This window comes from Akebia trifoliata, chromosome 5 (genome assembly GCF_017979445.1).
Source record: "Akebia trifoliata isolate Shusen 1 chromosome 5, ASM1797944v1, whole genome shotgun sequence".
Taxonomy (NCBI): domain Eukaryota; kingdom Viridiplantae; phylum Streptophyta; class Magnoliopsida; order Ranunculales; family Lardizabalaceae; genus Akebia; species Akebia trifoliata.
Window position 1 is genome coordinate 31408168 of NC_141379.1, and position 13770 is coordinate 31421937.

Sequence of the window (13770 nt, forward strand, 5' to 3'; positions counted from 1 at the left end):
TTTTTTTTTTTGGATGTTTTTCTTTGTTTGATTACATTTGATCTATGGTTCAAAGTTTCATTTCATTCCAAAATGATACAACAAAACATTCCGATATAGAACAAAACATTGTAAATATATCGAATATTTCAGTATATCTTGAAATGTTCCACAACACATACTAAATCATGTCAGTACATCAAGAAATTTATTTATTTTATTGAAAATTAACATGTTCAAAATGCTTAAAAACATTCTGGAATGTTTCAATATTTCGGAATGCTATCCAAAGCATGTCGAAAGCAATATTTCAATACTAAATCAACCATTCACTAGCTTATAAAATTCATTAATTAAATAAAACATTTTACATCCATATGTATTAAATGTAATGTTTCGGTTTCTATATTTCTTTCAGAATGTTTGAAACAATTCTAATGTTTATCAATATCAAAAATGTGATTTGTTTTTTAAATTCTAACTTTCATTTCAAAAGAAAAAACAAATGTTTTTTTTAATTGATGAACAAAACTAAAGTTCAGTAATTTAAGGTGAATGTTTAATTCTGTTTGGGTTTGGAAAAAGTTCAAAACCAATCAAACGAGAGATTGTAAACCCAGCTGGTTTTATCAGATAGGCATGATTGACTGAGCATACGAAAGATCTCAGAATGATCTGCGACAGGCTTCATCGAAAAATATGAACAGAATCATAATCTGATATTAAAAATGCGAATGGGTCTAACAATCATTCATTTTTTCAAATGCAAAGTCCACTGCAGGTTTAAAACTTGGCAAACCATACAAAAGCATAAACATAAAGGTAATACAATGCCTAGCGATGGGGAGTCGGACTAATCTCCATCGAGGGAACTTTGATCATGAAGTTGAAAGAATACAAAACAAGGAGACACCTACCAAACACCAAAGAATTCAGACACTTGTCAAGGGATTTGAGACTATTTTCCTTAAAGAAGTATTAAGAATCTAATTCACAAGGAATTCTATCCCATTGGTAACAAAGAGAACTAGTTGATTCGATGTAGTGCAGCAGGGAAAGGACCAATCCTCTTATATCCGTGCTTAGGACCAACAATGCAACTCTAATGAGTCCAACTTTGAAGGTACACTCCTTGAAACGTCACATGTAACTTTGTGTTTATTTCAAGGTCCTACTCTTCATTAATATTTGGGATACCTCACTAGAGACACGTGTCATCTAATGGAGGGTGGGTTCTATCGAAATTTTAAAGTGGGATGGCCACTTCAAAGTTTTTTCCAACTCAAATGCCCAAACAGTTGAAGAAACGCACATTTGGCCTGTAACATTTCTTCCAACAATAGGGTACCTAATACTAGACCATAATTTTATTGTATTTCCTTCACAGGAAAATCAATTTTATTGAAGGAACAAAAGGCAAGTGGCCACAGAGGCCACATACACAACAACAACAACAACAACAACAACAAAGAAGAAAAAACAATCTGAAAAAAAGCAAGACAACTAAAACATCATGAGTCACATAAAGTATCCCATTTAAACAAGAAATCTTCGAAAAAAGTTACTCTGAATTCTTTGTAGATCCTGCTCCAGAAGAAAATTAATACTAGACCAGAATTGGAACTGATTATCCATATTTTGGGCCCATATTATTCAGTGTCAAGAGTTTATAAAAACCAAAACAATTGAGTTCCATTCTTGATCTGTTTCCTGAGCAGAACCGACCAGTTGACAACCTCCTCCCGATATCAATCAGAACAAGAATCGATTATTCGGATTCCAAATATAACTATTTTAAATTGTCAAAACTGGAAACCCTTGTATATAGTAGGGTCATGAAGGGCATAGCAAGGCAACATCTCTTATTCTCAAAGTGACAAAGTCCTCATGCAATAAAAATGTTGACTGTAAAGTGAGAGACATTTGGTAAGCTAAAATCAATTCCATTTTCAACCAAAAGATGCTTATTGTTTATATTTGTTCTCATACTTCTTAGTAAGAGATTACCTCAGAGCCTAAACTATTTAAAACCCCAAAAAACAAATTGGATATGTTGCTCCTGCAACACCCATATTGGATGTTTTGAAGATGATCCTCTACACCCACCACGAAACGGGACCCAAACCATCGTAATCAATCGATGCCTACAAATAAATGCAAACACGGTTATAGAGTCCAAGAGAAGAACTTGATTCAACTAAGTACCAAAAAGATATATTTTGAGAAACATTGAACAAATGAAACCCAGAGCAACATAATCATTGGGTCAAAAAAATTATTACTTAAATGAGATTTATTAATTAGGAAATTACTGCAATCTTCTTTATTCAGGAGCAGGGTTTCAGATTTGATTTTGGAAGCCAAAGAATCGAGAAAACTGCTCCTTTGTTGGTATAAATATCTACGGTTCATATGCTTTAAAAAATTGTTCTTAATTTTGCATGTCAAGTAACAAAAAAGACCAAGATACATTCGCACAGAATACAACATTAGCATCAGCATCAAGGTCTTGACCCAAAATTTGGAGTTGGCTGAACAACACTCAATTTTGTCTAAAGCCATGCATTCTGTTAAGTGTGTTCATATCTGCTATCACTATGTCACTCCACATGCAAAGAATGAGGTGCAATTTTCTTAAAAGCATCAAATATCTTTATGGCCTATCAACTAAAAATTAACAATATAGCTGACACCACTAAACAATTTAGTATAACTTCCCAAGATCAGAACAAAATTGAATGCTGCAGTGGGGGAACAAAAATTTCAAAGAATAAAAACTCACAGTAATCACCATAGGAGAAAATGGCTTTGCATCTTTTTCTTGCTCAAGTGGGATGGGAGGATATCTTATACTGTGAACACGGAAGCGAATCTGCAATTGGACCACAAAAAGTTAAACTTATACCCTTGTCTTCTATGGGCATGAAACATCATATTAAGTTCAAATTCTAAAAATCACGCAACCAAAGCACAATAACTTGAACCTCCTCTTCATTTTCTATAGTCAGTTCTGCTTCTTGAAACTCCCAGGTCCATTTTCCATCGTCGCCACTGTAGTCCACAATAAGAACATGTGATATTTTGAACACAAAGATAAGAAGAGAATGTTGTAAACTATCTTGAATTGAATGTTGTTGCAAAATAAGGTAAGCTCTTAAATCAGTACGGGCAAGGATTCTTACAACTTGGATGGGTTAGGCAAAAGATGGACTGGCACATAAATGTCTTTAAAGAACCCAAGAGATACTGCCATTACAGAGTCAACACCAGTACGTAGTAGTAAGTACAGAATGGATCAAATCAAAACTAAGGAAGTTCTCATAATGGCTTCAGATAACATCTTCTTCTTTTCTTTTTTTTTTAAGGGGCTTCATATAACATCTGAATTATCCAAAACAATAGAATATAGATAGACAAGAACATTTCATCTATAACTAAGATGAACGAGTATAGAATGAATGAAATCACAAGTGAAGATGTTTCCTCAATGACTACATATATCATCTGAATTTTGGGAAATCATAAAACTTATTTTTCATCATCGAGTAAGATGAATCAAATCAACAACAAAAAAAGAAATGCCTTCATAACTGACCACAAACGTTTGCAGTGTTTGGTTGCCCTACGTCACCCACACTAGTAGTAGTGTGATCTTGAAAGCATCCACAATTCTCTTATTGTCATTTCCTTCACACTTTAGGCAGCGTATATGGATACTGACACAGACGGTACAGTAAATGGAGAGATGACTTCTCATGTCATAAAATCCAGGACATGGATTTATCTAATATCTTGATACCATGTTCTATTTTTCATCTTTTCTAGTTTTAGTATCATTTTTTTTTGTGAAATGTAATGAAACTTCTATGTTTGCAAAGTTTTTTCCAGCAAGACTTGTTTTAAAACATTTTGTTGAAGAAGAAATAATTTAGGAGTTAAGAATATTTATAATAGTACCATAGGAAATGAGTGAATCACAATGTAGAAGTATCTAGCATCGGCATTAGTATTATATTAAGTGGATACGGGTACACTGGGCATATTAAAGCATCTGTGTATCATATAGTGTAACATCCCTAGCAATATAAGTCTACATGTTTAGTGTACCATGGGGGTGGTGATAATGAAGGTTTAGAATCTCGTCTCAAGTGAATGTCTAGGTCAGGAGAAAAAACTGAGACCATCCAGACCGAAACATTCTGAGATAATTTGGAACATTCCTAAAACAATGTTTGAAATTTCATCTTCAGGCAACGATCCAGTCAGGAGAAAAATTAAAACAATCTCAACCTAAATGTTCCAAAACATTCAGAGATGGTATGTAACTTTAAACAATGGTTATAAGGAGAACATTTGTAATGGATTCATGATCAAATTACTGAAGTATAGTACAACATACAACGTAAACCATTTGCATCGGATGTTTCAACCTTTCCAGAAAGAATTTCTCCCACAAACGGACGAAACATAACCAACCTAAACATCACCTGCCACAAGATCACAACACCCATGAGTATTTGAACAACCCATATGTGAATACATATTTATTTTGATTACTACTATAAAAAATCTTTCGATTTTAACATCAAGCTTTGATTGTCATGGAACACATTCTCAACAGAAACTGCAAAATCATGGCAAAAGAGTTATTATCCATTGAAATTTTGCAAAAATTTGGGGAGCGGGGGGGGGGGGGGGGGATGTTCATCAAGAAATAGACCATTTAAATAATTTTCTTTCTCATAGACTTTACTGAGTCAAAACCATCACCCTGGATGATTTTATGAACCATATATCCAACAACTAGAAAGTCTTTTGCAAGACAATTAGGTTTGAAAATGGCTTATCAACCATAAAAATTGTATGTATTAACAATATCAAAATGGTTGTATGAAGATTTTAGAAAGGGTGGAGGGGACTGGACATAATCAACATTCCTTTTATTGAATACTAACAAGACCCAGACCAATTTCATTATTCACTTCATATCAACAATAGTATAGAAAGATAAGAAGGAAACGAATAGATAAGCCTTAGGGAATAAATAATACCGTATAGGTTGAAGCACCATCTCCTGGAAAGATGAATCCACCATCGATAGATTTAATGTCATAGACAGAGATGCAAAGCCCCAAATTTGCAATTATCTTCATCAAAACACTTGTTCACTCATTAATTAGCAAATAAAATCATGCAAATTACAATAACATGGAGAAAACAAGAGTCTCAAAAATGTCATATACCTTATCCAAGAATAGAGAATCTAGCTCTCCCTTAATAGCTTCATCAAGAGGAAGGTTAAGGAGATGAGGAGGCAGACGCAAGGTATGCTCAATTAGGCTAAGGAAGAACATTGAGTCTCTGTCAAAAATTCCAAACTGAGAATCAAGTGAAAAGGTAACTAGTTAAATGTGTCCCAAAGGTAGAATAACATAATGTGCATTTGCACAAAGATTAACAAAGATGAAAAACATAACTATTTTTCCTTCAGTAATTAGATTTTTCCAATAACCATGAAAAGCATATCCATAACTACAACCTTTTTGATTCCATTGTTTTGGTAAAACATTTTTAAGGGAATACTTATACTAGCAAAGAAATCTTTCCAATGAAATTTTTCTTGGGAAGTTTTTACTTGTAGTTAGGTTGAGCCTGAAAAAAATAAGTGGGTTCTCTTGATCTTGTCTATTCTTAGCTCTCACTGTGATATGCATTCCTTGGGCAACCAATAACAAGTTAACCATATGTGCATTTCTCTACCATACAAAAGTATGTGACTGACCAGATAATCAGAAATAGATAATTATTCTATTTATGCAATTTTTGGGTTACAGGCAATAAAAAAGGTAGCTCATTGAGTGAATCATCGGAGTCAAAAAGATGAGAGTGGATAAAATTAGTAAAAATAATTCCAATTTTATTGAATTTTTTCCATACTTTTTTGTTAACCATGCAAGTTGTAGATCAACTTATCTAATCTTCTTTTATCGACAATCAAAAGTTGTGAAATTAAAACTAGTGCACACTCTACTTCAATTTTTTATTTTTATTTTTATTTTTTTAAATTCCAGAATTTCAAAAATCACAAGAACTAAAACTCAAATGCATAAACCAAACATAGATATCTTTGCTAACAGAACACCTCACTTTTATAAGGAAATTAAAGTGTAGATATCACTTGTAAAAGCCTTTTATTCTTTTATCTAAAATCAAACTCGTGAAACTAAAACTAATACACAACACTTTGAAGGTTGTAGTTTCTAGTGAATAGTGATACCATCAATTGAACATCAGACCTTTAAGGGAGGTTGAGTAGCCACTGGAGCTCATGCCCAGTCACCTGCAATTAGTACCGAGGTTTTTTTTTTTTTTCAGAGGATATGGATGATGGTACCCCCAATTTGATCCTTGAGACCCGACCAGAGTTCCAGTCCGATACCCAATCAGAGGTCCAGTCCAAGACCCAACCTCCACCAAACATGTCTAATAATGAAGATGATTTTGAGAATAAGACATCAACTGCAGAACCTACAAGAAGGAGATCATTTAGTAAGAAGTCCCACTCATGACGCAAGAAGGGTAGAAAAAGTACTAGACTTGAAGAAGAGGTTGGTCGACTTATTTCTGCTTATGAGACAAAGAACACAAGAACCAACATCTCATATTGCATTGAGTTTTTAGACCAACTATCAAATGATATCCCACCAATGAGTGAACTTTATGTTTGGGCATTAGATAAGTTTATGGAAAAGTAAGAGTTTGGAGATATCTTCTGCAGTTTGAAGACAAAGGAGATGTATCTACAATGGTTGTTGATTACGATGCAAAACTCTAGTGGTGGTAGTGGAGTGCAGGGAGTGGATTCTAATGGTGGTGGAGTGTTGTCTTACAATTTTTTGTGTAACCGGTTTGGTTAATTTTGATGTTGTGCGCAACATTTATATGTTTTGATTTAATTATGACATTTGCTATTGAAATTTTTAAAATGGTCTAGGTTTAACTATTCATTATATTAATATTTGTAATTCAAATCTCATAAAAGCATAATATAACATTTGAGAATTAAAAACAAGTAAAATAATGAATATAAGGGTCTTCTAATCTTTTTCTCAAAAGACAGGATAGGTCCCAAACACCATTCTAGCATAGGAGTACTTTTTGGAAGTACTTTTCAAAGTTTGGTTCTCAAACGCATAACCTGCCCTAGAGTACTTCTCCAGCTCCTTCAAAAAGTATTTCAACTCTAGCTCTTTCTCAGAGTACTTCTAGCTCCACTATCCACATCTTTTAAGAGTTGAGAACTTCCTTTTTCCGTGGATTAGGTTAGAAGATAAATCTCTTTTGCAAGGGAATAAAAAAAGGAAAAATCGATCAAAAATGCCCACAAACCACATTTTCTTGAAAGAGGAATTTTCCCATTGGTTTTCCCTATGCAATCATACATACCTTAAAATTAAGGATTTTTATTTTTTTTTATGGTTACGAAAATCAATTTATTAGGAAAACGAAGAAATGGGACTTTTAGAAAATTTAAGGCCGACTCTCTTAGCTTGACCAATGGAATTGTACCCAAAAATGCCTTGTGACCCTCCTTTTGTGGTTCATCTAGCCACCATGGGTGGGTCTACATATTCATATTTTGATAGGTGATTCCTAATGGTTTTCAATTTTAGCATTTTCAACCACAAACCAAAATGAAAAATGCTCATAGAAAGAAATTATGTATCACGTTATTATTTTGAGTTTTAGGATTTCGAGTTTTTACATGGACTGTTGTCTGGACAAAATCCTCTTTTATTTGGCTACGGGATTGATTATCATTATCATCAAAGCCTCATCCCAAAGATTTGGGGTCAGTTGAATGAACTTACTCATCCATTAAATTATGTCCAAAGCATGATTAGTGATTTGTGTAAAGTAAATACTAAACAAACAAAGGATTCCTCTCTCTATTGTGTAAATTAAAAACTACACGAACTTTTATAAAATAATAATTCTTAATAAGATAAGTGTTTGTGATCTATATAAAATAATATTTTATAATTGCTCATCAATTAATCGAAGTTTAATTCAAGATTCTCACATCAAACCCATGGCGCATACTGTTAGATGCATGAATTTAATATTTTCTTGGTACAATTTTTATTTTTCGGCCCCGTTTGATGCAGGAGCCAAAAGTATTGTTTGAAAAAGCTAGATAAGTGTTGTGTATTTGGATGCAGTGTTTTGAGAAGTACTATCATAAGTAGTTCTGACGGAGTTTTGTGTTTGGAACCATTCTAAATTCTAGTAAAATGACCAAAATGCCCTTATAAGTACCAGTTATTGTTTTTAATATTACAACTCAACTAATTATGCCCTAAAAAGTAACCTTTACTGTTTTTATGGATAAAAACGTATACCATCTATCATTTGAAACTCAAACTATACTCTCTTTTTACAAAAAAATTGGCAAAAACTCCCCTAAAAACTGGAATTAATACTAAAATGTCATAAGTAACATTAAGGAATTCATACTAATAACACAAACTGAAAATTGGGCTTAGACCCATAGCTCAGTTGGTTTGACACATTGCAAAACAACTTTGAGGTCGTGGGTTCAAGTCCAGCTTACCCATCCAAAAAAAAACAATGGCTGAAAATTGCATTAGACCAACTAAAATCGCAAAATCAATAGAGAAATAAGTATAGAACTGAAAACCCTTAAACCCTAGCTTATTTTACACAAACCCAAATCCAAAATTGAACACATAACACTAAAGAAACTACAAAATCAGAAACATCTTGAGGCACATAAACAGAAAAACGTAAAATTAGAAGGAGAAATTAGATATATAAAAAAAATAAAACCAACATGGAGAGATTATTTTAAAAAAATCGTTAAGAACGACAGATTTGGATCGGAATCTAATAGAGATGGAAATTTAAGAGTGAAAATGGGGAAAAATAGAAACCTTAGCTTCACCATATATACACTTTTGTTGCTCTCCACATAAAAGAAGAAGATGATTCATGAAGAGGAGAAGAACGAGAAAAGATAAAAAAGCAACTAACCTCTAACCGGCTACGAGCTTCACAGAGAAGAAAACGACTTTCTTTGATGGGGAAGACAACATAGAGATGAGGCTCCCGCTCCTCTGTTTTGTATGGGTAACAAGGGTTTTTCATGTAATTGTTTTATTTATTGGAGGGTATACTTGTCCAAGAGCCGTGAATTTGACTGTGTTGAAGACTTGAGATGCTCCCCTTCATAATCAGAAAGTCGGAGTATGGGTTTAACTCGAAGGGAAAACTTCGGAAAAAACGTTAAGTACTGGAGAAAAAAAATAGAGGCATTTTCAAGGTTTATTTTTTATTTTTTTATAAAGAATTTAAGTTTAAGATTTGAGAAGAAAGAAAAAGCCATTTTCAAGCATTTTGAAAACATATGTAGAAAATCAAGGTTTTTTATAAAGAAAATTTATTTTATTTTTGAATGAAAATCGATCAAAGATGATACTTTTGATTTGAAATCATCTAGACAAGTTGTTATGTCAAGTTTTTAGTCGATCTTTTCATGTATTCTAATCGAAAAAATGAAAACGGATGGGTTAAACATCATCGAGTTCGATAATTTAAAAAATTGTCAAGCTCAACAATAAAAAATATTAAATTCAACAATAAAAATTAGTCACTTCAACAATAAAAAAAAAAAATGGGGTGAGCTTGACAATAATCAGTGGTGACTTTGACAATAAAAATGTTGATCTCGACAATAACGAGGGACCATTATGAAAAAAAGGAAAAAAAAAAAGTTTATTAAATGGACTATCAAGCTATCACCAGAATTCAAGTACTATTAAGAAAGAAAACTCTCCACCAAGGACCTTTAAGTAATTTTCTTTTAACTTTATCAGGGAGAGGTAGGGTTTGTTCTTTACAGAAGCCAGCTCTAGCTCCAGAAGCTGGCTTCTGAAAAAAGCAGAAGCCCAGAACCTGAAAAGCCACATGTAGCAGAAGTTTGTTTGTTACAGAAGCACAAAAGCCAGAAATTGATGTTTGTTTGACAGCTTTTTATTGCTGGATTCTGATAAAATGACAAGAATACCCTTAATGTTGATAATACACTCAGAATGCACCAAAAATGACCAGAATACCTTCATAAATATATAATTACACTATATATATATAGGGTCACGTTATTACGACCCCCTTTGCGACACACCTTTTTGTCTTATATGGGCAAAAATGTTTGGAATGGGCTGATTTTTTGTGAGGATGATCTCTATGGTGAGGAGATCATCCTGGCAAAAAATCATCCCATTCCAAAACTTCTAGACCGTCCGATTTTTGTTGAAAAATTATAGACCGTCCAATTTTTGTAAATCAATTTTGATGGGGTTAGAAATTTTGGAATGGGATGATTTTTTGCCAGGATGATCCCCTCATCACAGAGATCATCCTCACAAAAAATCAGCCCATTCCAAACATTTTTGCCCATATAGGACAAAAAGGTGTGTCGCAAAGGGGGTCGTAATAACGTGACCCATATATATATATATATATATATATATATATATATATATATATATAAAATAAATTTATATTAAAAAATTATAAAAATAATTATTTTTAATTTAAATAAATTTATAAATTTTATAATTCTATCGAAATTTTGACAGCATCTCCCCTTAAAAATGAACATATGAAATTTTCCTGATAAAAAAAGTACTTGCATAATACACAATCTAACATCCACGTAACATCTCATACACATTAACATTCAAAAAAATACATGGTGAGTTTAAACCCAATTAAAATCAAACCCAACTTCAAAAAATAAAATAAAATTTTTAAGAAGAGTCGAGACCCAGAAAGTTCAAAATCCCATTATCTGCGTAAGAATCCTAAGATCAGCATAAAGGGAGTAGGATAAAGTCCCCATAAGAAAAAGGACTTTGCTTCTATACTCTTCTCCTTTGCTCATTAGAAACCTTTTTTCAGTATTATGTTCATGAGTTTTACATGGAATATTTATTTATGATGTTTTGGAGTTCAAACACATGGAGTTCATTCTTCTTTGAGCTTGTGTTGGGTGTAATTATTAGCTATTGGAAAGCCAGCTTCCATTAATTTCTCTGAAATATACTGGAAAATTAGATTGATATTTGTTCAATCCTTATTTTGCTAAGCTGTTAAATCCAAATTATCTATATACACAAAAATAAGACTTGTCATCATTCACAAACAATATCCAAAAATTTGAGGTTGGCAACATGAATCATAATTAGTCATTCAAATCTATCCATATTTATAAATAAATAAATAAACAATAAATTTTCATAATTCAACAACACCTATCTGTTCGTTTCAGATTTGAATTTTCACGCAAGTATCTAACTTTAAACATTCCAACAAAAACGTTTTCTTCTCTAACACTCAATTCAACAAAAGTTCCATAACAGTGATGAATCCATAACAGATTAACAAAGAAATAAGATTACTTTCTACGAATTAAAAAAGAAGTAGCTTAGAAATCAATCCATCTTTAAATCACAAATCGCCTACAATCATAGATACGAACATGAATCGAAGACGAGCGAAAAAACATAGAGATTCTCTCACAGAGTCTGAGAAATTAATAGAAAAAAAAAAACCCTAGAAATTCATCAAAGGTAGAAGAAAACCTAGGTTTTAGGGAACTTTGTTGCAGTTGAGATCTTCTCGAATTGACACTTCACCTTCGCCCACCACTTCTTCAGCTCTTCCCCTCCTATTGTTCCACTCGAGTTCAAGAATGAGAGAATGATGTAAGAGTTTCTCTGCAACTGCCTGCTTGAAAGACGAATTTCGATAAGTATGAGAGAGATGAAAAGTGTTTTCTTCGAAAGTGAGGGAAAGATGAGAGAGACGAAAACGTTTGGAGTCGTCTGAAACCCACGATTTTTTTTTTCTGGAGTCGTCTCGATCTCTTGAATGGGCGCTCGCAGAAGATTAGAAAACGAAAAGTTGTGCTGCGGTGACACACAATTTACTGCGATTGTCACAATTCTGACGTGGACATGCATACATAACCGTAGATGATTTTCACTTGTATCGCGAGAAAATACATCTATGGTTATGTGCACATCTCACGTCAGACTTGTGAGAATCGTAGTAAAGTTTTTTTTTGTCATTTAAGTATTTTTCAAACGGGAATGGTGGGATTTTAGGTTAAGTTTTGGTTGGAAATTCGTTAAAAGATGGACGGTATTTAGGTAATTTCATATAAATCATTTTTTTTTTTTTTTAATGGACTTCACACAAAAGTCAATTGAAGAAGTGGAATTGTGGCAACTTCAATAAAGAGTCATTTTTTAGCTTCATTTAAAATATGTAGGAGCCAAATAAGCCCAAACGATCAATATTTGTCTAACATTTTGGATATAAAAGTAAAAAAAAATAGAAAAATCAGCTCTAACAGCCCAAACGAACATGCCCATAACTTCTTCAATATTAAAAATATTTATAATAATAATTTAAGAGGGTAACAATATAGAAGACTATCAACAGATAGTAATCAGTTCGAACAAGGGTATATTCGAAGAAAAAAAATATTCAATATCTGAATTCAAATCCAACAAGTGTTCTAATACAGTATTTGAATTTGATTCCGATTCAAATCAAAGCAAATCAGGTAGAAAAGTCAAGGGTTAAGAAATCAAGACTTTTACAAGTTATAAATTAAAAACAAAATGGAGAGTTTCTTGCAAAGAAAAATCAAAGGTTCAGAAAGAATTCATGCTGAGAAAAAATGAATTTGAAGATGACGAGAAAAATGAAGGGTTAAAAAGGTTTTTGCAAGAAAAATTGAGAGCTCGCAATAAGAGTTTCCCTTCCAAGTTGAGAGAGAGAGAGAGAGACTTGCCTAAATAATCTCTAGAGAAAAGATTGCAAGAGAACTTGTCAGAGGAGATAATCTTTTTCCCGTCTCTTCCAAACCCTAAGTCGATGAAGGATTTGCTAGTTCTCGAATTCTCCAAAGGCAAAAACATGTGATACAAATTTAATTTATTTATATATTATATAAGGGGACAAGTCATGGAACATATAAAAAAACAATGTAATATAATAATTTTTCAAAATATGGGTTAGAAGTTTCAAATTTGACTAATTTTTTTTAGTATGATCTTCTCATGAATAAATTAAAAAACTTCTCATAAATAAATTTAAAAAAAATGATTTAAAAATCATCCTCACAAAAAAAAAAAAAAAAAAAAAATCAGTTCAATCTGAAACTTCTAACCCCATCAAAAGTGATTTAGAATGTGGATCATCAAATTTTTACCAATAATTTGTAAATCACTTTTGATGGACTTAAAAATTTCATATTGAACTGATTTTTTTATGAGGATAATCTTCTTATCATAGAAATCATTCTCACAAAAAATTAGCTTAATCCAAAATTTCTAACCCATATTTTGAAAAACCATTGTTTTTACATACGATTTTACATTTGTCCCATGATCCGCCCCCATTATATAATATATAATATATAATATTTAATTAAATATTACTTTGGATTGCATATTATCAGTGCGAATGCATCACTATTCGAATTCGTATCCAAAATTTAGTTGGATATTAAAAATTATTCAAATTTGATAAAAATTATCCAAATTTGAATCCAATATTCAAAAATTTCAAATAAAATCCTATTTTTCGGATACGGATTTGAATTTGAATACGAATGTCAACTATCCATTGACAACTCTAAGAATATATATACTTTAATGCATATAATTTTTATATCAATCACATACACCATTCCCC

The 13770-nt window shown here is 32.3% G+C and overlaps 1 protein-coding gene across 7 annotated transcripts; it reads right to left on the reverse strand.

Moving 5' to 3' along the window:
* Positions 1-1824: 1824 nt before the first annotated feature.
* LOC147402198 (RNA polymerase Rpb7 N-terminal domain-containing protein) lies at positions 1825-11948 on the reverse strand. 7 transcript variants are annotated; one of them, XM_086443756.1, is made up of 9 exons: positions 11646-11948; positions 6276-6507; positions 5223-5340; positions 5031-5126; positions 4379-4466; positions 3162-3225; positions 2964-3030; positions 2762-2851; positions 1825-2123 (listed from the first exon to the last, which is right to left on the reverse strand). In XM_086443756.1, the coding sequence occupies exons 3-9, from the start codon at positions 5331-5333 to the stop codon at positions 2076-2078; spliced, it is 564 nt and encodes a 187-aa protein (XP_086299882.1). In that variant the 5' UTR covers positions 5334-5340; positions 6276-6507; positions 11646-11948; the 3' UTR covers positions 1825-2075. The 7 variants fall into 7 exon arrangements, with proteins under 7 accessions (XP_086299882.1, XP_086299879.1, XP_086299877.1 ...); XM_086443753.1 differs by having other exon boundaries at positions 5223-5357; XM_086443751.1 differs by lacking the exon at positions 6276-6507 and adding an exon at positions 9034-9225 and having other exon boundaries at positions 5223-5357.
* Between the last annotated feature and the right edge of the window lie 1822 nt (positions 11949-13770).

Excerpts from the sequence above, each read along its gene's own strand:
- LOC147402198 (XM_086443751.1), bottom strand. The coding sequence starts at position 9,147 with ATGAAAAACCCTTGTTACCCATACAAAACAGAGGAGCGGGAGCCTCAT. Across the intron at positions 5,127-5,222 it reads ATTCTCTATTCTTGGATAAG|ATAATTGCAAATTTGGGGCT; the intron begins GTATATGACATT and ends GTTTTGATGAAG. Across the intron at positions 4,467-5,030 it reads ATGGTGCTTCAACCTATACG|GTGATGTTTAGGTTGGTTAT; the intron begins GTATTATTTATT and ends ATCTTGTGGCAG.